Source organism: Callospermophilus lateralis, chromosome 1 (genome assembly GCF_048772815.1).
Source record: "Callospermophilus lateralis isolate mCalLat2 chromosome 1, mCalLat2.hap1, whole genome shotgun sequence".
Taxonomy (NCBI): domain Eukaryota; kingdom Metazoa; phylum Chordata; class Mammalia; order Rodentia; family Sciuridae; genus Callospermophilus; species Callospermophilus lateralis.
The window spans coordinates 80,426,582-80,448,163 of NC_135305.1; the positions used below are offsets into that span (position 1 = coordinate 80,426,582).

At 38.9% G+C, this 21,582-nt stretch overlaps 1 protein-coding gene across 3 annotated transcripts in view; it reads right to left on the bottom strand.

Annotated features, from left to right (window-relative positions):
* Positions 1–21,582, bottom strand: part of Igf2bp3 (insulin like growth factor 2 mRNA binding protein 3) — a 136,038-nt gene that overhangs the window by 29,570 nt on the left and 84,886 nt on the right. For 2 of the 3 annotated variants that reach the window (XM_076863391.2, XM_076863381.2), the window contains exons 4-6: positions 15,285–15,336; positions 15,130–15,193; positions 3,211–3,489 (exon numbers count right to left, since the gene is read on the bottom strand). In XM_076863391.2, the coding sequence (XP_076719506.2) occupies positions 3,211–3,489; positions 15,130–15,193; positions 15,285–15,336 (395 nt within the window). The remainder of the gene's footprint in view (positions 1–3,210; positions 3,490–15,129; positions 15,194–15,284; positions 15,337–21,582) is intronic. The other variant, XM_076863399.2, reaches the window with a different exon arrangement.

Genomic DNA, 21,582 nt, shown 5'->3' on the forward strand with positions numbered 1-21,582 from the left:
CTCTTCCCACTAGATGCTAGAAGCATACCCTTTACCCAGTTCTGACAATAAAAGTGTCTCTAGACATTGCCAGTCGTTCACTAGGGGAGACCAGCCCTTGCTGAAAACAATCAGCATAATAATGCTCACTGTGGGATTGTTTCTAATAGATAAGAAAAGATTTATCTTTAAAATTCTCATAAGAATAAGATAGTTAAATAACAGTTACAGTATATCTATGTCATAGAGCTAGTTTGTTTTGTTTTTGCATTTCCAGAGACCTACCCTAGGGCCTTGCACATTCTAGGCAAGCAGTCTACAACTGAGCTTCATTCCCAGCCCATCAGAAAGCTATTTATCAAAAACTACAAGTACTACTATAGTGTGTGGTCATCAGATACAGCAAAAATCACTTTCCTTCTTCTCTATCGTCAATCTAAGAGAAAAATATATACCATAATATGATTTCTTTTTAAAAAGCTACAAAATAGGGCTGGGTTGTAGCTCAGTGGTAGAGCACTTGCTAGCATACATGAGGCACTGGGTTCGATCCTCAGCACCACATAAAAACAAATAAAATGAAAACGTTTCTTTTAAAAAGGGGGGGGCTGGGGTTGTGGCTCAGTGGTAGGGCGCTCGCCTGGCACGCTCAAGGCCCTGGGTTCAATCCTCAACACCCCATAAAAATAAACAAAATAAAGGTATTATGTACAACTAAAAAAAAAAAAAAAAAGCTACACATTAATAGATGCAAGGAACAACTCCTATAAATACATACCCGGCTTCATCTCACTCTTGACTATCTCAAGAGTGAGATGAAGCTGGGTATGGTGGTGCACACCTGTAATCCCAACGGCTCAGGAGGTTGAGGCAAGAGGATCACGAGTTCAAAACCAGCCTCAGCAATAGCAAGGCACTAAGCAACTCAGTGAGATCCTGTCTCTAAATAAAATACAAAATAGGGTTGGGGATGTGGCTCACTGATTGTGTTCCTGAGTTCAGCCTCCAGTACCACCCCCCCAAAAGAGAATGGGGTGAATGCTGGGTGTGTGGCATGCACCTACAATCACAATAATGAAGGCCAGGGATATAACTCAGTAGTAAAGCACCCTGGGTTCCATCTCCAGTGCCCTCCCCTCCAAAAAAAAAAAAAAGAATGAGATGAACCTTTAGCCTTTCTTATTTTAATTTCCAAATTTGTACATTTGAATTAAACACAGAATAAGTTTGCTGTTGCTTATCCCAAAAATCTAAGTTTTAGGGAAAATTAAGTACTTATTGAGTCAGAGTCATGAGCATGATGACCACTTCATTATGCCAATCATTTCAAGGTTTGGGTTTCCTTTTTCTGAAAATTAAAGCTTTGCGCAGAAGTAAAACCTGTAACTAAAAATAAGGGTAATATAGAAATGAAACAAGTATGGGCTCCCTAGAAATAAAAAAAAAAAAAGAAAGAAAGAAAAATAGTGTCTTATATAAAAGCGCCAATCTCAGGAACCAGCTTCCTAGGTTGTTTCAATACCCAAATCAGTGTCAGTCATGCTTATCTTCTGGTAACTTATTAATATATCCCTTCTGTTTATTTCCACCCTCTGTGTTAAGGACTACCAAACTGTCATCCCCTCAGAAAAGGGAACTTAACTTTGGAGATTAGGGTGGTCCCCTAGAGACCATTCCAGAAACAGAGGTTCTGATAATGATTAGTTTCAACGGCAAGAGTTAATTAACTTCACTGGCAGAGTTCTGCAAACAAATCATCAGATACAGCAAAAATCACTTCCCTTCTTTTCTATCCCCCATCTTCCTGCCTTAAGTAAAACAAATAGTTCAATTTAAGTCACAGTTCTTTCATCCAACAAGGAAATGAGGAGCTCAAAAACGAACAACTCTAATCTGCCACATGACAAAGGAAGCCACGTAATAAGTTTCTGCAGGTAATGGAAGGTCATGGCAAGCAAGTAGCTTTTAAAATTTAAGATTAAAGTCAGGCAAATTTATCTAGATTATGGTTCAGCTGGCTTCCCTACCTACTATATTATCAGGTCAGAGCCATCAATTTTTCACACAGGTACCAACCTAATGTCTCTTGCTTCAAAGTAGAAGTCAAAATAGGACATCATGGGGGCAGAGTGGCGGTAACCACCACAAAATACAGTTCCTTTTAGTTCTACATGAAAAATGAGTCAGACAGCTGAATGTAGACAAGGTGCCTGTGATGAATATGGATAACTCCCATGCCTGGTGGAACAAAGCACACAGCTCTATTTTCAGAGAAAGACATACGTAACTCCTCAAATCACATAAAACCCTCTTACTAAACTAAAAAGGCAAAAAGGATCCAGTCTTCTCTGTAGTGTCCTAAGGCTTACAGAACAACATTGTCTATACCCAACCTCTTCTCCCTAGTGCAAACATAAATTCTCCAGAAAACACAGTAGGAACAGGACCAGATGTGCCTTGTAGCATTTTACAGAGCCTGAAAAGTTTCCTCCAATGTTTGAACATTGTAGTATAGTGGTAAATAAAAATAGTTGCTTTTTACTCCTGAAAAATTACCGACAATGTTTGAACAATAATCTTCCAATCACCTTAAAACCTGCCAATTAGGGCCAGGTTGTGGCTCAGTGGTAGAGCGCTTGCGTAGCATACGTGAGGCACTGGGTTCAATCCACAACATCACATCAAAATAGACAAATAAAGGTATTGTGTCCATCTACAAATAAAAAATATATACTATCAAACAACATCCTGAAGAAAAAGCCATTCTAAATAATAAGGCTTAATCACAGGATAAATTTGGATCATAAGATGAGCAATTCTTTACTGAAGAAAAGAGAAAACCATCTCTGTATTGGGGCCACAGAAGAAATGGATTAGAACCAGAAGGTGACTTCCAAAACCACCGAAGGCTGGCAGTGAGGACGGGGTGAGGCAGGAATAACGTGGCACTGCCCTTTTGTCTGCCAGGGCCTTTCCCACCAAAAGAGGATCGGGTATCATTTGTTTTCCATTCATGTGTGAAAACTGGAGGTTCCCCCTTTGAGGTTTTACACAAATGAACACTCATAAACACTCATATCAAATCACAAGGGTTTTTTTTCCCCCTCACATTCCCAAATGCTGTACAAAGAGGTTCCTAACCTTTTCAGAAGGGCACCAAGTTCCTGAACAACACACTCTGTTAAGATTCAAAGGGGATGACAAGAACACCCACCACACAGTAACACTCACTTAGACTGGGTCTGTTTGGTGATATTCCGGATGGTGGCACCTTCTTTTCCTATAATGGCTCCAACGAACTGAGTGGGAACCAGCAGGCGCAGAGGCAAGTCACATGGCTTCTGTTTGGACACTGATCCTGGGGACCCTTGCCTTGATGAGCCCCTCTGCCCAAGCCCACGGCGCCCTCGGGGCTGTTGTGAGTTCTGCTGGGCGGCTGATTCATCAGGGATGTAGGCGACTTTCAAGGTGAAGTTCTCTAACTGGAATCCGTTCAGTTTGTCTAAGGCTCTGAAAGTTCACAAGGAGCAAGGAGTGGGAATGAAAAGTAAGTGATACAACGAATCTTTAAGCAAAGCAACAATCACTCAGAACTATTAGCTCCAAAACTTCTGAATAAAGCCACTATACCAATAGCAAACCAAACACACACACAATCCCACCACCTCCCACACTTTTCCTTTGAAGTCCACACAGGGAGAAAAAGGCTAACAGGTTCCAAGGGGGGATTTACTAGCAATCTACCAAAGAATAAAGGAAGTAAAAAGAAAAAAAATTTTGTCAAACACTTAATTGAGTTTAATCCTGAGGTTAGTAACAGCTTAGAAATGCCCAAATAGCAAGGGAGAAATGAGCAGGCAGATTGTCCTGTCTAGTTTCCTAGTCAGAATGCAATGGCCATTACAGTTCATCCTCTAACAACATGAATGTTTAAAACATTCAAAGAATCAATGAACAATCTCTCTATATAATTTACAAGAGATAGGTTTTAAAAAAAAAAATGGGGGATGGAGGAGTATTGGACATTGAACTCAGAGGCACTTTATCACTGAGCCATATCCCCAGCCCCATTTACTCATTTATTTAATTTAGAGATGGGGCCTTGCTAAATTGCTGAGGCTGGGTTTGAACGTGCAATTCTCGTGCCTCGACCTCCCAAGCTGCTGGGATTACAGGCCATGGCAAGATAGATAAAATTTAATACCAAAGATAGCACGTTCTGTGAGTCAGTCCCTGAGAAAGCGGTTGTTCCTGATCTCATGAGCCCGGGATCTGACTTGGAAGACAGAGACAGGGAGACAATGAGCACAAAAGAGGAAGACTGGGAATAGAGTATTTTATCATCCATTCATCACACTCTGTATCTATTTTAGAAGAATTTGCCCCTCCCCATTTTAAAACTTCATTTTAATGTTTATGTGAAAAAGTACCCAATTCGTAGACATCTCAGTGAATTTTCACAAGGTAAAGAGATACATCCAGACCCAATACCGGTGCCTCAGAAGCCCACGAGTGCCTCCTTCCAATAATTACTCCTTTCTTAGACTTCTAGCACCATGGATTAATTTTGCCTACTTTTAAATTTTATGGAAGCATGAGTACACAAGCTAAGCACTCTTTCATTTCTGTCCTCTTTTTTCCAAATTGTTACGTTCTACATATTTTTAAAAGGTGAAAATTTATGAATAGATGGTATAGGGTGCATAGCCAAGATTTTTAAAAACCACATGATCACACCCCCAGAAACATACCTTTTGAACTTCCCAATATACATCAAAATGGAAACTCAAAAAAGGTCCCACACTTTTCTTAGGCTCCTCAGGTTCTTGTTCCTATTCTGTTACAACAGGCCCCGAGAGCAGCCCACACAGGGAAAGAAAAACAGGCATACAATACTCTCTCCTGCTGCTCTGTGCGGTGATTTACATTTTATATAGACTCATTTCCCTGTTTGTAATTCTTTTTTTTTTTAAGTTGTCAATGGACATTTATTTATTTATATGTGGTCCTAAGAATTGAACCCAGTGCCTCACACATGGCTAGGAGAGTGCTCTACCACTGAGCCACAACCCCTACTTGCAATTCTTGACCGAGATGGAAAGAGATGGGTCCCAGCACCAGCAAGGGTACGGAGAGCACAGAATAGAAGATAGATGCAGGCAAGCAGCTGCAGAGGCTCACTGCTGGGCTCTTGGGCCAGAATTCTCCCCTTTCCTCATGTCAAGCTCCCAGCATATAAATGAATTCTTGTTAGAGATCTCAGTCATGCAGAAATACAAAGTAAATGGAAGATGCTCTGTTCCCACCATTCAAGGCCCTTCCCAGAAATGCTGCTGTGATACCTCTGTAAATGGACCTGTGCCATTTCCATGTCTACAAATATGTGGATATGTTCAATACCTTCTTCAAAAACCTAACTGGGGTCGTGATGTACATTGTTCAGTGGCTTGCTTGTCCCGAGACGTTTCCATGTGGTTTCTATGTCAGAGAACCCTTTTTTTTTTTTTTTGGGGGGGGGGGGTAGGAGGGGAGTGGGTGGCTTTTATTGATGAATTACAATTGTACATAATAGTTGCATACTTCTGACATCATCATACGTGCATGGAATTTTATTTGTTCCATTTCAGTCCCTAGTGCCCCCTCTTTTCCTCCCCCTATTTCCATTCTTCTACTCTAGTGGTCTATCTTACACTAATTTACATATTTTTAATTAGTGCTTTATATATAAAAATGTAGAATTCATTGTGGTATGTTTATACATGTACATAGTGTAATTGTGTCTAAATCATTCAGCATTTTCTTCCCCTTTCCTTTCCCTCTTCCTTCCCCTTCAGTCTCTTCCTATTGCTTATTTTCCCTCTGTCTTTATGACATCCAACCCCCTCACACACACTTTTTGTCCTCCTTATTTTGCTCTACCTTCTGCATATGAGAGAACATTTGACCCTTAACTTTCTGAGTCTGGCATATTTCATGTAGCATGATGTTCTATAGTGCCATCCATTCACTGGCCAATGCCACAATTTCATGCTTTATTACTGAATCAAACTCCATTGTGTACATATACCACATTTTTTAAATTCATTCATCCATTGACAGGTACCTGGGCTAGTTCCATAACTTGGCTATTGTGAGTTGATCTGCTATAAATATTGACATGGGTGTTATCACTATAGTATGTTGCTTTTAGTTCTTTTAAATAAGGACCAAGGTGTGGGATAGCTGGGTCACATGGTGGTTTCATTCCTAGTTTGAGAAATCAGAGGACATTCTTTTCACAAGCAACAGAGGAGGATAATGGGCATACACTGATTTATTTACTAACATCTTGATTGCAGAACCTTAACATGCTGTTCTTTACTTTCCTGCTGTTTTCTTTTTTCTTACGGGAAAATAGATTAAGGGCCCTAAAATATTTTGGTTATTCCTACAAGGAAACAACTGACAAGTTTTATTAATGTGGTATATACTTATTATAATAGAAAGTTGGAACTGTAGAAGTTTCAGAGATTCAAAGCGACTTTACACCTTTTTGAAGATCAGGCAAAAGATCATCAAAAGTTCCTTAAAAATAAGCCAAACTTAGAAACTCAAAGGTCGAATGTTTTCTCTCATATGCGGAAGCTAGAGTAAAATACAGGAAAGGGCGAGGGAAGATAGAATAACATAAAGAACCAACTAAATATAAATTAATAGATGAGCAAAAGGAAGTCTACTAGAGGAAGAAAAATGGGAGAGGGGCAAGAGGACGGGAGGGAAAATGAGGGGGATCATGAACTGAAATCAAATTGCATGCATATGTGAGTCTGTGAGGATGAACCCAACTATAAAGTTCTTACAAAAAAAAAATTTCCTTCAAAAACCTGAAGGAATGAACTATATCTATAGGCATAAAAGGCAATACAGTTCACAGTTAAATCCTTTCCCATGACAGAACTGAGTTGCCAGCTTCAGAAAAGAGTAAATTTTGATTATGGAATGAAGGCCAATGTTATAAAAAAGGGGTTAAAAAAAAACACCTTATTTCTGGATTGAGTGAGACAGAGACATTCTTCTCTATAAGGATAAACAGAAGCAAACACATAATTCCAGAATACATAGAAACATCTGGTAACTTATGTCCCAGTCACATGTCCAAGAAACCACATAAATTTCATTAAACTAATTTTAAAAGATTTTTCTATGAGGGGGTGAAAAAGATTCATTTGGGAGGTCAGATGACAAAGAGTGCCAGTACCCAGTGCACAGTCTAGGTCCCAGTCATTCCAAACTTGGACTGTTCCAGGCAGAGAACAGAGAGCCCCTATTGTGTATATTAGGGTTATGGCTCCTCGGACCAGAGTGTTTCAAATGCAAACACAGCTGTAAAGAAACAAGAGTAACCTTACTGTAGAGTAATGACTTTCTCATGAGTAAAGATCCTCAGTTTCTGAACTTAAAAATCAACCACTGAAACCTTTGTCTGAACAGTTTAGGATATTCAGCTATGTTACAAAGTGGTCAGCTAAGTTCATGGGGATATTTTTAAATATTTTCACCAAGCCTACTGTATATATAAGACATATATAAGATGAACAATTATAATCATCTAAAACATACACATGCGGTCAACAGAACTCAGGATGTTTATCCACCAGTGTACTATTCAGGATCCTGTGTTCCATCATTACTTAACTCTTTGCACTGAAGGTATTTAGAAGATGCTGAGTAATTTTTTTTGGTTGGCAGCACTTAATTATACTGATAAGAAGTTTACTGGGGTGGATCATAGTTTACACTTGAAAAAAGCCTTGATAGAATAGCTAGTTCAACTTGAGGATGAGGGAAGGAGAGAAAAGAAATTAACCCAGAGAAGTTACATTTCCCCACAGGTTCACACAGAGATTTGAAGGTTGAAGAGTGTGAAGGATAGAGAGAGACCAGCACCCTAGTCCAGCTGAATAGCTACGTATTCTCACAAAAGCCATTCATTGTTTGGCTGTTCAGCTATGAAATTTAAAAATGAGACTTATAGTCAGTTTCAACTCTAAAATTCCACATCTAAAGTCTTTCTCTTTTCAGGGGGTGGTGCTAGGGATTGAGCCCAAGGCCTTTCCATGCTATGCACACACTTGCTCTACCACTAAGCTACATCTTCAGTCCCATTAAGTCTCCTTTTTACTTTCAGATATCACTGCTGTGATCAGGTAGGTCCTAACAAAATGAAGTTTAGCCATTATGGAAAAGTCACAAATTCGGGGCTGGGGATGTGGCTCAAGTGGTAGTGCACCCGCCTGGCATGCCTGCGGCCCGGGTTCGATCCTCAGCACCAAGTACAAACAAAGATGTTGTGTCCGCCAAGTACTAAAAAATAAATATTAAAAAAAAAAATTTCTCTCTCTCCCCCTCTTTCTTTAAAAAAAAAAAAATTTAAAAAAAAAAAAGTCACATATTCAGTTCTCTCTCCTACCATGCTAATGATCATGGTATTTGGAGATGGAACCTCTGGGAGGTGATTACAATTCAATGAGGCCACGGGGCGAGATCCTCATTCCATGGGACTGTGGCTTTATAAGAGCAGGAAGAGGAGAGACCTGAGCTATCATGTTCTGCCATGCCATGTGAGGGTCCACACTGCCTCAGGACGCAGCAGAGGGACCCCACTACTAGAGTCCCCACCAGCAAAAAGGACCTCACCAGATGCAGCCACCTAAACTTCCCAGCCTTCCATAAGCATTGGCTAAATAATTGTAAATTACACATTTTGTGGTACTCAGTGACAGTTACAGGAAACAAACTACTACATACCAAGAATAAAGATATTTGACTCAGAATTATAAAAAACCTGATAATACTCTAGCAGGGATTTATAATTTTTTTTTAAATTTTTTTGTTCTGGAAATAAATCCCCAGAGACACTTAACCACTGAGCCACATCCCCAGCCCTTTTTGTATTTTATTGTGAGACAGGGTCTTGATGAATTGGGCCCCCGTGAGTTGCTGAGGCTGGTTTTGAACTTGCTAGTCTCCTACTTCAGGCCTCCTGAGCCACTGGGATTACAGGTATGCACCATCATCATACCCAGCAGAGGGACATATCTTAACAAAATAATTATGGACAAAGTCCCATTATTTACATATAAAGGACTTTATTACTAAACTAGTCCTAAAAGCAAAGCAAAAACAAAATTCAACAAGTACATACACACTAGATGTATAATAGAGAACTAGATAAATAAACTACAAAGGCTACTATATGGAGAATATTAGTAGTATAAATGTATTTAATTAAGAAACAGCTCACAAAACTTTGCAGTGTCATCTCTGTAATTTTGAAACTCATGATACATGGGACAAAGTCTACGAACTCTATGCCAAATTTAACAGTGGTTATCTTTAAATGGCAGGGAATTAGTTTGTATTCTTACTTTATTTTTCCATAATAAATCTATTTACATAATTTTTTTAAAGTTTAAATGTGGATTTCCTCCCTGAGGCATTAGTCAAGTTCTTCCAAACACTTCTAACCATAACTGCGTGCCTGATTCAGATCTTCATACTGATATAAAAGGATCTGCGATGACAGTTTCAAAGCATGAACATTCCTATTCTCCAACAAAAAATAAACTCCAGAAACAAGAATCCCAGACAAGAAAATATAAGAACTAAATGCCTACACATTCTATAGGGTTATTTCTATGTCACACATCACACATCCTCCTATGAGTACTTTCTGCCCCTGACAGCTTTATCTTGGCATCTCTCTGAAGAGGGAAGGAAATAGGTGAGCCAGAGAATTAAGCCTGTCTTGCTCTAAGTCCATTCGCTAAACATACACTTGTCTCTTTTTAATGATCTTTAAGCTTTCATTAACTTCAGTATTTTACTAATTTAGTAATTTAAGACTAAAGCTTAAAACAATCCTACGTTATTTCTAATATTGTGTGCTATGAATCTTTTAATTTTCTTAGCCACAAGGTGGCAGGAATATCCATGTTAAAATCTATCTTAGAAATAAAGCCATATTTCGGGAATCCTCTTTAAGAGTGGCAATCACAGAGCTTTAAGTAACAAAAAGAGGCAGCTATGAACATTTAACCTAGGTCTCTAGCTCCTCAGGATCCACCAGGCAACATTTGAAGTGCAGTACACAGAGTAATAACAGGGTAGAACCAGCAGCAAAAACACATTGGGAAAATCCTAACAGCTGCTAACTTTTGAGCTCTCACCACCTCCTATTATGGTAAGTGCTTTGGAGGCATTATCTTGGTTTATACCAACAGCCTCATGAGCTAAGGACTATAATTATTCCCATTTTAGAGACTAGGGGTGAACCAACAGATTAACTTGACCAAAATCACAGACAGGAAAGTGGTGGCACCTCTGTGTCCAGTCCAGGCCACTAGACTCTGGATTCTATCCTCTAAACTTCCAAGCTCCACTCACACCCTCACAAGCATATCGCAGTCAAAAGACTTCCAAGGAGCAGATGCCAGGAGGAGAAAAGAACTCAAATAAGATCAATTTTAGCCCTCGTGACCTCAAGATTTGACCTGTAGGTGGCCTGCCAAGATGTCATGGAAAAATGACACTGCATTGGTGTAGCCTGGAGCAGGCTTGCAGGGTTCAGAGGACCAAGTCCTAGAGGGAACAGTCTTCCTAGTTCAAGGTGCTTCAAGCTACTCCAGAAGCAGCCCAGAACCCAGTGTGTTTAATAAAAGGTACCACTGCTGAAAGCCTATATGCTGGGTTTTTAGATACACCTTTTTTTTTTTTTTTTTTTCCTTCTCATTTTGCTGTTGGGATTTAAACCCAGGAATGCTCTAACACTGAGCTACACTCAAGCCCTTTATATCAAGAAAGGGTCTCAATAAGTTGCTTAGGGCCTTGTTAAGATGCTGAGACTTTCCTCAAACTTGTGATCCTCCTGTCCCAGCCTCCTGAGTCCCTGGGATTATAGGAGTGTGCCACTGTGTCCAGCTTGATAACTATTTTCTATATGTGCATGTATTAAATGAATGGTTTTTTTTTTTTTCAGTCTTCATAGCATAGCTAATAAAACTGAAGCTCAGAGGTCAGGGTTACTAAGTCAAGGCTGCCTGACTCTAGGACCCACACTTTCTCTAATATATTCAATACCTCACAAATAAAATTTATCCTCATAGAATAAAAGCATACTCCATATCCCTTTTCTAAAAAAAAAAAAAAATGCTGGGGGCCTGGGGCTGTAGCTCAGCAGCAAAGTGCTTGCTTGGCAGTGCGGGGTGCTGCGTTTGATCTTCAGCACCATATAAAAATGAATAAATAAAACAAAGGTATTGTGTCCAACTTCAACTGAAAAAAAATATTTTAAAAAAATTATTGGAAAACTTTGAAAATTTTCATGACACTGTCACAAAACTGAATTTTCTAGTCTTTAAATCCATTAACTTCTTTAAATACCCAATTGCTTTCTAATTGCTTTGATCTTTGGAATTCTTGAGAGAAGGTGGAGAAACACATACATTTATATATATACATTTATATATTTTTTAAAGAGGTATGGACAGATTTAGGAAAGCAGAGATAAATTCAAGGGAGAATGTGGACCATCTTGAGAATAGGAAACAGTATAACTGGGGCTGAATCCAGAGGCACTTTACTAATGAGCTACATACACTCCCAGTCATTTTTTATTTTGAGACAGGATCTCACTAAGTTGCCAAGGCCGGCCTCAAACTTGAAATCCTCCTGCCCCAGCTTCCTGAATCGCTGGGGAGTTAATACTTAGGGTATATACTTTATTATATTATTTAGAAAACATTTCTATCAGAGTAAACAATTTTTGTTATAAATAAATGTATTAAGTCTTTGACATATTACTAAGAATCCTTATATAGAAACATACTTCTGTAATTTTATTTTGGTCTTTTACATATGCTTTCACATTTTCTTAATAACCATCAAAGGAAACAGCTCTAGATTAACACTTTAAAAGTTAACTATTCTCCTTTGCAGACAATATTTTTATAAGCTAACTAGACTCACATAGCAACTAAATTCAAATGGTTCCTCTTCAAATACTCATCCTGCACTGTGGGAGGCACATCTTTGAGGACAAGGACTTTGCCTTAAATCACTGGTAACTTGTGGCTGAATTACTACTGGATAAAATTTAACTGATTTTGGGACAGGGTGGGAGGTACTGGGGACTGAACCCAGGGCTTCCTGCTTGCCAAGCAAACACTATCACTGAGCCACATCCCTAGCCCAAAAATTAACTGAATATTAGAATAAGGGTTATTGTGAATTATTTTCCTAGTTAAAATGCCTAATTTATTTATTTAGGTATTCTAATTATCTAAACCAGACAATTCCCAACAGCCTTCCTTCTACCTCCCTTGGTATCAATAAGACTAATAACTATTATAAAGAATTTTTTAAAAAGAGAAAGAATGTCTCCACCTTCACCTAGATGTCATGTTAGGAGCACATTCAGAATAATTCTGCTTTGACTAGCCAGTCTACCTTCCTGTGCTTTGGAACTTTATTATTATTATTTATTATTATTATTTTTTTTTAAAAGGAGCAGGAAGCTAACTGCTTTCTCTCTATGAAAGTTTTTCTTAAGCTTCTTCAAAGCAATGTAGGTTGTCTCCAACATAATTTCTCCCATTTAACTATTAAGCATCCCCTCCTTAATTTTGTTAGCCCCATGTAAATTTTCAAATAAGGCAACTAAGACAGATACATGACAATCTCCAAATACCCTAGAATTTATTCTTTCACTCCATATTTCCCATTCAACAAGGACTTGATTCTACTAAGTATTCAATACAGATCTTTGTAAAGAGTAAAACATGTTGAGACAAATCATGCATCTACTTTTTGAATGCCCTTACTTTTATCTCCTAATCTACTGAGGGTTTAAAAGGTGAATTTTTCTTCTTGGGTTTTTTTTTTTTTTTTTTTTTTTTGAGAGAGAGAGAGAGAATTTTTTAATATTTATTTTTTAGTTTTTGGTGGACGCAACATCTTTGTTTTTATGTGGTCCTGAGGATCGAACTCAGCGCCCCGCGCATGCCAGGCGAGCGCATCACTATTTGAGCCACATCCCCAGCCCTTGTTGTTGTTGTTATATAATGTAGTTGAAGGACAAAATTTATAAAATATCATTTTATAAAAGACCTCGTCTCGAAATTAAAAACAAAACAAAACACTCATGTCACATTTTTTATTATGTCCAAGACCTTATATAAGAGACATAAGTAGTCATAAAAACTTTAAATTTTAAAAAATTCTATTTGTTCTTTTTAGATATATATGACAGTGTATATTATTCATACATGGAGTATAACTTTCCATTCTTGTGGTTGTACATGATATGGAATTACACTGGTCGTGTATTCACATATGAACATAGAAAAAGCTTTCTAAATGAATCAAGGATACAAAGAAAATGCTCTTAAAACATTAAAAGCCTTCGATTTTACTTAAGAGAGAAAATTTACCTCTTAGACTAGTAAATTTTGATGAAATCCACCCTGGGGGGACTATGGAGAAACCCACCGATGGGCATATAAACTAGCTCTAGAACTAATAAATAAAATTAGAAACAGAACTCTACACCATAGAATTTATCCTATATGTGGATTCACACACATACGCATGGATCCTCCAAAGCATTGTTCTTAGCTGCAAAAGACTAAAAACAACCAAAATGTGCAACTTGGGATGAACTAAATAAGTCATTTCATATCATGAAATCATTCTCTGCAACTATAATACCTATTATTTGGGAGACTGAGGCAGGAGGATCGCTAGTTCAAGGCCAAACTCAGAAACTCAGTGAGGCCCTCAGCAACTTAGCAAGACCTTGTCTCAAAATTTAAAAAAAAGGTTTGGGAATGTGATTCAGTAGTAAGGTGCCTACATTTCAAAAAAGAAAAAAAAGCACATACACGTGTAAAACACTTAAATGTTATGGTATTATTTGTGCTAAAAGAAAAAAAAAATACAAACATGTATTTGTCTTCCATATGGTTATCTCACAGCTCTCACAAAGGGGAGGCAGCTAGGGAACAATACAAGGAGGAAGATCTGCACTATGCTCATCTTTAGATCTTTTTAAAATTTTGTAAAATATGAATATTACCAATTTAAAAACAGTTCCTTTTGTGTTATACAAATTTCCTTCTCCTTCCCAGGCTTATTCTTCCTGCCATAGTCCTTCTGTGAGTGGTTCTGCCTTTAGTAACTTAGGTGAATTTCCTCTCTTGAGGTTTATTTCCCCTTCCCTCTTTAGGACTCAGAGTCCATCAGTGCTGTCCTTCCTTGCACACAGAAAGGACTGTCTGTTCCTGCCTGCACTGTATCTGGAGGTGACTCTTCCGTAGTTAGCTGACACCTAGTGTTGTGCTTCATTTCTTAATAGTAGAGTTTCTTTTTCTTTTATTTTCTTCTTGGGAGTGCTGGGGATTGAACCCGGAACCATGGGCATGCTAGGCAAGTACTCTACCATTGAACATCCCCTGCCCTGTGCTGGGTGCTTTATATGCCACTTGTCCAAGTTCATGTTCTGAATAGAGCTATCAAAGGCAGTATTCGTGGGACCCTTGTTCTCTCTCTCTAGTGCTCAGTTCATTAGATCATTCAAAGCCTACAGAACCTTTTCCTAGAGGGAACTGACTGTGAAGTTTTATTAACTGCATTGGGCTATACTTTTTCCATAAATCTATAAGCAAGTTACATTTGTTCAATGTCTGCCTGCTCCTAAATGACAATAGTAATCACTAGATAATTCAGGGAGCAAGACGACAACATCTATTAGTTTAATCCACGATCAACTTGCCAGCTTCAGATAAAATAGCAATGAAGTGTCATAATAGCAATGAAAAAAAATTGTAACTTGGAAACAATACACGGGCCCAAGACTTCCAGAAAATAGGGTGTAGTTCAGGGTATACTACATTACTCTGTTAATGGCATTGAAGAATATTGAAAATGTAATAAAATGCAGTCGTTCCTAAACATTCAAACTTCTTTTAAAAATGCTTAATTGCAGGGTTTAAGTTTACGAATAGTTTCTTTCTGCTACCCATCATCCCTTCTCCCATTAAGAAATCCACAAAATATAAGTTACTGTAATTAACCTAGTGATTACATAAAGTTAAAAAGTTTCAAACTGCTTACTGTCTAGCTTGGTCCTTACTGGAATAGGTTACATTTACCACTGCAGTTTCCGAGTCAGTGTTCACTAGAGAAAGAGAAAAACAGAGAGAAGACAGTTAGTTTTCTTTCTACTTTCTTCCTTTTACAAATTTGAAAGCAATTCAGAAGACATGTACCTTGCTCACAGCTCTCCACCACTCCATACTGGACTAGTAAACTATCCAGCACCTAGCAGGAGGGGGAGAGAAAATTATAAATTTTGAGTTTCCCAAGTTGAGTTTCCCAAACCAGGGTAGATTTAAAAATCACTAAGTAACTGTGATGGAAGAGAGTCAAAAAAACTAACTGGGGAAGGACACCACAAAGAGCACACACGATGGACTTCTCTCTCCTGCCCTACTGGTCCCCAATCTCGATCTCATTTCCTATGGCTAAACAAGAAGCAACAGGGACTCAGGAAAGTGTTCAAGCCACAGCTGCCCAACTTGAGGCTGAAGGAGAAAGGAGTGCATCTTTCTCACACACCCAGGCACACATATACACCCATATTCCTTATACACCCAGAAGAATTAAGGTTGTTCATAATATCTGAAAGTAGAAATAACCCAAATGTCATCAGATGGTGAAGTGATACACAAAAAAATGTGATACATTCATATAATGAAATATTTAGTCAGCCATAAAAAGGATATATTTAAGTAAGCTACAATATAAATGATTGTTGAAGATATCACACTAAGTGAAAGAATCCAGTATCAGAAGATCACATATTAAAATGATCCCATTTGTTTAAAATATCCAGAATTGTGAACTCTATAGAGACAGAAAGTAGATTAGTGGTTGCACAGGGCTGTTAAGAGAGGGAGGGTAGAAGCCAAAAGCTAAGGTTTTTTTTTTTTTTTTTTGGGGGGGGGAGTTGGGGAGGAATGGGAGAGGAGGGGTACTGGGGATTTAACCCAGGAACACTTTTACCACTGAGCTACATCCCTAGCCCTCCTACCCTTCACCTCCTTATGCTGAGACAGAGTCTTGATAAATTGCTGAGGGTGACCTTGAACTTGTGACCCTCCTGTCTAAGCCTCCCAAGTCACTGAGTTTATAGGCATATGCCACTACACCCAGCTGAAAAGTGCAGGTTGAAGAGACAAAAACGTTATAAAGTTGTAGGTGATGGTTGTACATCTCAGTTAACACTAAAAAGCATTGCATTTTAAACCGTGGATTGTATGATATCTGAATTATAACTAAGATCAACATTACTAGGTAATGACCTAGGGGTTTTGTTTGTTTCTAACTCTGAAGATTTTTGCTTCCTGATATTAGGACCCACTACTCGGATCCCACTGCCTCTAAACTACCTGAACGGGAGTACGACTGGCATGCTTGCCTCCAGTCCCAAACCCTAATGCTATCCCCCTGCCATAAATTTCAGTGGCTTCAAATTGCTGGTGTAAATTGTCCATATTTCAACATGACCTAAGAGGCTGTCAGTTGCCTGGTACTGCCAACCTCTTCCATAAACTCAATATACTTCCCCCGCACCTACGCTCCAGTCACACCCTCGAGACTGGGTAAAGTGCCTCTCTGTCTCCCACTTGCTGAATACCTGATCCTGCAAATGAAAGCAATATCATTTTATAATCTCTTTATCTTTTTTCTCCCACTAGACTAATAATTATTAACCTCAGTGATGTGATTGCCAGGAGTATCACAGGTAATCAATTCCTCATTGTCACGCTGGCTTCTGTGCTTAAGGTGGCAGACAATTTATAACGTGTGTATGACCTTAGATTATAAATCTTCTTATTTGCTTATGTGTTACATGTGTTTCAGGGACAACATTGAGCATTATAGTCTATACACTCATCTATATACTGAAGGTCCCTCTGGAAATGGGTTACTCCTTCAATGTGGCTCTCCAACACAGCTGCACAGACCTAGAAGATCTAGGCTCTGTAAGAGAAGGAGGCATGCTACACTTTTGAACCCAATGCTTAACTCAGTGAGGAATAGTTTTTGTCTTAAAGGCAAAGGAAGCTAATTCTAGGTTCCTTTAAAAGCCCATAGTAATTTAAGCTAACAGATATTTGTATGAATTCATACAAAAAAAATGTGGAAATAAAAAAGCAAACATTAAAAATAAGTGAAATTAAGCCGAGCATGGGGCCACATGCTTATAATCCCAGTGGCTTGGGAGGCTGAGGCAAGAGGATCATGAATTCAAAGCCAGTCTCAGCAACTTAGTGAGGCACTTAGCAACTCAGTGAGACCCTGTCTCTAAATGAAATATGAAAAAGGGCTAGGGATGTGGCTCAGCGATTAAGCACCCTGGGTTCAATCCTCAGTACCAAAAAAAAAAAAAAGTAAAATTAAAGTAATATTCAAAGCAGAAGCACTTAATATCCTTTGACCACAACACAAACTTTACTAAAACATACTAAAAAAACTTTACTAGAACACCTGTCCCTGTAACCTTCCAAATACCCAAACCAGTGTCAGACATGGGGAAAAGTTTACCAGAAAAAGTCATTTTGACCATCTCATTTCAATAAGATGGGGAAATATCTCCACTGAATCAATTTTGTAGAGCTAGGAGATGAAGGGGCGTTCCTTCAAATAGAGCTCAACACATTTTACAGCAACAGGAACCAGTTGTTGCTATGAGAAGACTAAGTATGTGACAAAATAAGGAAGCCTATATTGGCATCCCAATAATCATTTTTAGTAGACAATGGAACAAAATGATTTTCAAGTTGAGCAGGCTTGCATTCACACACCAGATAATTGACAATCTTATAAATCCTGCTGCACTTCATTCTGACCACTGGGAAAGCCCAGGGGGCAGCTCAGCTCCTACTATTCAACATGGATGTCCTGGCACTGGAGCTACATAGATCAAAGCCCACACAAGTTAAATCCTGCAACATGGGGAGGAGATGGAAGTTCAGAGTTCTAAAAGGTGATGTGATCAGAGGGCCCAAGAAAGGTGCCATCTACTCACAGAGCCTCTTAAGTCACAGTGAAAGAGCATCTGGAGCTAAGTGGCTAACAGTATGTTTCTATTGAGTACTGCTGAGCTAGGCTGGGTTTTAAAAGCTGAGCTGGATCAAGTCACACCAAACTTTAAGGGTTTTCTCTCATATTGTGGACAGAACTCAATCCCTGACAAGTGCCCTGAAGTTCCTGTGTGACCCATTCATCTCTCTAACCACACTAGCCTTCACTGGGTTATGAATTGTGGCCAACTGCTTTCTAAGTAGCAATAACATCCCAAATGTTTGATCTATTTTAACTCATTTAATAGACACAATCCCATGAGGTAACTTTATCCCATTTGTAGACACATAAACTACAGCACCAGGATGTTAATAATGTTAGAACTTGGATAGTTAAGTGCTGGAGAAATGACTCAAGCCCCAACTGTCAGATTCCAGAGTCCACCCTCCTAACCACTTTGTCAGATCCTTCACTTCTCCATATAGCTAAAAAATATAAACATACAGACTGAAGCCAACTCAATCCTTACTTGGCATCACCTGCAATGGAAAACAAAACCTGTCCTTCATCAGGTAAAGAGCTTTATCCATTTTCAGGGGTCAATAAGCTTTCCCAATCAACATTTCAAGTAGTAAAGACTGTCAATATACATCAAATGCAGGTATAAACCAGCATTAATTTGTGTAATACTTGTAAAAACATTCTATCTTGTATAAATTAGGATTTTTTTTTAAACCACCTGCTTCCAAAAGAGGTATCCCATACACACAACTACAGAAGAAACCACTTTCAGTTTAGTGAAAGTGGTGGTCTCTCCAGAAGTTTTTAGAAGTATGTCATATGAAAACATTAGGAAAATGCAAATCAAAGTCATAAGGACATATCATTTCATGCCCATTAGAATGGCCTGTCTCTACACACACATACTTAAAATAGTGTAAAATAATTGTTGACAAAGACATGGGAAAACTTAGGAACCCACATAACATTGCAGGAAGGAATGTTAAGATATTGGAGCTACCGAAGAAAACAGTAGAACAATTCCTCAAAATATGAAAACAGAATCACTATATGATCCAGCAATTAACTTCTGGGTATATACCCCAAAGAATTGAAAAAAGAGGGCTCATAGGTATTTGTACACTCATGTTCATGACAGCATTATTCACAATAGCCAAAGATAAAAGCAACTCAAGTGTTCACTAACTAAAGGATAAACAAAATGTGGTGTATATACACAATGGAATACTATTCATTCATAAAAAGAATGAAGTATTGATCTATGCTATAGTGTGGACAGACTTCAAAACACAGTGTGCTAAGTGAAATAAGCCAGACACAAAAGGCTACATATTGTATGATTCCATCCATCTGAATAGGTGAGTCCACAGAAACAAATGGATTAGTGGTTGCCAGTGGGCAAGGGTAGGGGGATGGGGAGTAACTCCTAACAGGGATTTGGGGGTAATAAGGAAAACAATCTATATCAGTGGTGACAGACACACAGCCTTTTTAATATACTAAAACCTACAGAATTTCACCTCGATGTTTTTTAAAAGTATGTGTATCTGTTTATACTTATCTATTCACAGATGCACACATAGAAGAGCAATATTCTGTTGAGTTTTTAATTTTCATACAACTAGGTATCAAGTAGTGTCTTACACATCTAAATATACTTATTTACTCCTCCAAACAGGGTTATTATCCTCAGAACAGATGCATAAACTGGGGTAGCCCTTAAGTAACTTGCTTAAACACAGCATTTCCCACATGGCTCCCCACCACCACCACCATTCCATCTGATTTCTTGGTGATCAATCCACGCTGGCAAATACAAACCTAACTTCTTATTAACTGCCACATGGAAGTTGTCCACTGTACCAGCTATTAATTTATTTTCATTACCTTTTCTTCCAACTCCTTAAGTCACGGGGTCCCCCCACCATGCAACACACCACACAGTAGGGAGGAGGAATCAAAGAGTTAGGACAGCACTGTTCAAGCCTCAGCACCAAATGAAAAGACAAGAGACTGGAGAATCCAAGAATCAAACAGCAGTTTCAGTAGCTTGCTAACTTACTCCTGTAGCAGACAGACAGGGATAATCAAATCAGACTGCTAACATGTCACCAGATAAAAGGGGAAAGGTAGGTCAAAAGTCTAATTGTGATTCCAACATTATTCTAGGTAAAAGCACTGATCAAGTTGCTAGGGGACAGACAGGTATGAATGGTGGGAACATGAGGTTAAGAGAATAGGTCTCCAAAATGGCCCACCGTGCTGACCCCCACGTGCTTTCTTTTCCAAGAAGCAATTTACCTGCAGCCCTGCCTGGCCTAAGTGGACAGGATATGTCACATTCCTCGGCAAACTACCTGTTAACTGTAGGAGAAATGCAGGCCCAAGATAATGTTGATAAGAGGAACCCCAGTTTCTCTGAAGGGGGGGAATTTTGTGACCCTTTTCTCAGACCAGTTCCCAAAACTCAAGGAGATAAGGATAATTTCTCTTAACCATAAAATCTTTAAGACTGTAATGGTTTAGAATCCTATTAGAACATGTCAGCATGGGCCAAAATGACCTGCAGTTGCCACGGCAGTGGGAACTTGAAAGTCTGATGTCATCCTGCTTTTGGTCAAAAGTCAGGAGGTGGAACAGAGGACCCACTCTCTCCCTTGAGAGAGTGTCCCTTTCCCTTTTCCTATCCCTTCAATAAACTCATGCCTGTTACTCTGAAAGGCTTCTGAGATTTTTTTTTACTTGAACAGGGTGGTGGTGGTAGGGGTAGGGGTGTGCTGCTTCAGTTTCCTGAGAGACCCCAACTCTAACAAAATGAAGTGTCTACTAGGAGTGGTGGCACACACCTGTAATCCCCAGAACTCAGGAGGCTGAGACAGGAGGATCCCAAGTGAGGCCAGCCTTATCAACCTTGCTAGACCCTGTCTCAAAATAGTAAAAAGGACTGAGGACGTGGCTTGGTGGTAAAGCATTCCTGTATTCAATTCTGGTATAGATAGATTAATCAATCGATCAGTCCTTTAGGCGTGCAGTAGTTGTTCTGGCTCTGTATGGCTTTATAACAAAATACCTGAAACACTTAGATGAAGGGAAAAAAGAAAACTCATGAGTCTCTGATTGCCGTCAGGACTGGACTGAACATAAAGGGTCGATGGTATCACTTGTAACAGGTATAGCTAAGAATACCAGACCACGAAAATATATGTTCTGGTAAAACTACCCTTAAAACACACCAACAGTTTAGAAAAACAACCGCTCCAGTTATAAACAGACAAAGACACCAACAGGCCCAAAGGACGGTAGTTAGCATCAGAGCCAATGTGCAGTCTAACAAGGGGGCACTGAAGGAAGCCTTGCACTTCCCTGGCAGAAGTGTTCCCAGGTCCATCTCTCCAAAACATCTGCCAACAATAAAAAAGCAGCAGCCAAACACTCCTACTACAAAACACTCCTACC